We start from the raw sequence: 863 nt of genomic DNA on the forward strand, positions 1-863 counted from the left end.
CGTTCAGCTCCTTCAGCGATTCTGTTTTTATTTCATCAATGTTGGCAAAACGTCGTCCTTTCAGGGTTCTCTTCAACTTCGGGAATAGAAAGAAGTCACAGGGAGCCATGTCCGGTGAATACGGTGGCTGAGGCAAAATAATAGTTTTGTTTTTTACCAAAAAATCACGAATAAGCAGTGAGGTGTGAGCGGAAGCATTATCGTGATGCAATTTCCACGAGTGGTTTTGTCAATTTTGGGCGTTTTCGTCAGATTGCTTCACGCAAACGGCGCATAACTTGCAGGTAGTATTTCTTATTGACCGTACGACCGTATGGCAGGAACTCATGATGCACTACGCCATTAAAATCGAAAAAAGCAGTGAGAAGAACCTTCACATTTGATCGAACTTGTCGAATTTTTTTCGGTCTTGGCTCTTCAGGCAGCTTCCATTGGGACGATTGGGCCTTGGTTTCGACGTCATAGCCATATACCCATGTTTCATCACCTGTTATGTCCGTTTTGAGAAGTTCTGGATCGTTGTTGACTTCATTCAATAATTCTTGAGCGATGTCTACGCGACGTTGTTTTTGGTCGAAATTCAGCAATTTCGGAACAAACTTTGCTGCCACACGTTTCATGCCCAAAACATCCGAAAAAATTGCTTGACATGAGCCGAATGATATGCCGACATTATCAGCAATCTCTCTGATAGTGATTCGGCGATTTTCCAGAATCATTTTCTTCACCTGTTCGTCGGTTATTGATGCTAGGGCGTCCAGGGCGATCGTCATCTTCAACGTCTTCACGGCCCTCTTTGAAACGTACCACTCGTAAACTCTTGTTTTACTCATAGTAGACTCACGAAAAGCCACAGTCAACAT

At 43.5% G+C, this 863-nt stretch overlaps 1 protein-coding gene across 1 annotated transcript; it reads right to left on the reverse strand.

Moving 5' to 3' along the window:
* Positions 1 to 248: 248 nt before the first annotated feature.
* On the reverse strand, positions 249 to 863 carry LOC108746310. The gene has a single exon (XM_018483004.1). The coding sequence runs from the start codon at positions 861 to 863 to the stop codon at positions 249 to 251; it is 615 nt and encodes a 204-aa protein (XP_018338506.1).

This window comes from Trachymyrmex septentrionalis, unplaced genomic scaffold (assembly GCF_001594115.1).
Source record: "Trachymyrmex septentrionalis isolate Tsep2-gDNA-1 unplaced genomic scaffold, Tsep1.0 scaffold166, whole genome shotgun sequence".
NCBI classification, from domain to species: Eukaryota; Metazoa; Arthropoda; class Insecta; order Hymenoptera; family Formicidae; genus Trachymyrmex; species Trachymyrmex septentrionalis.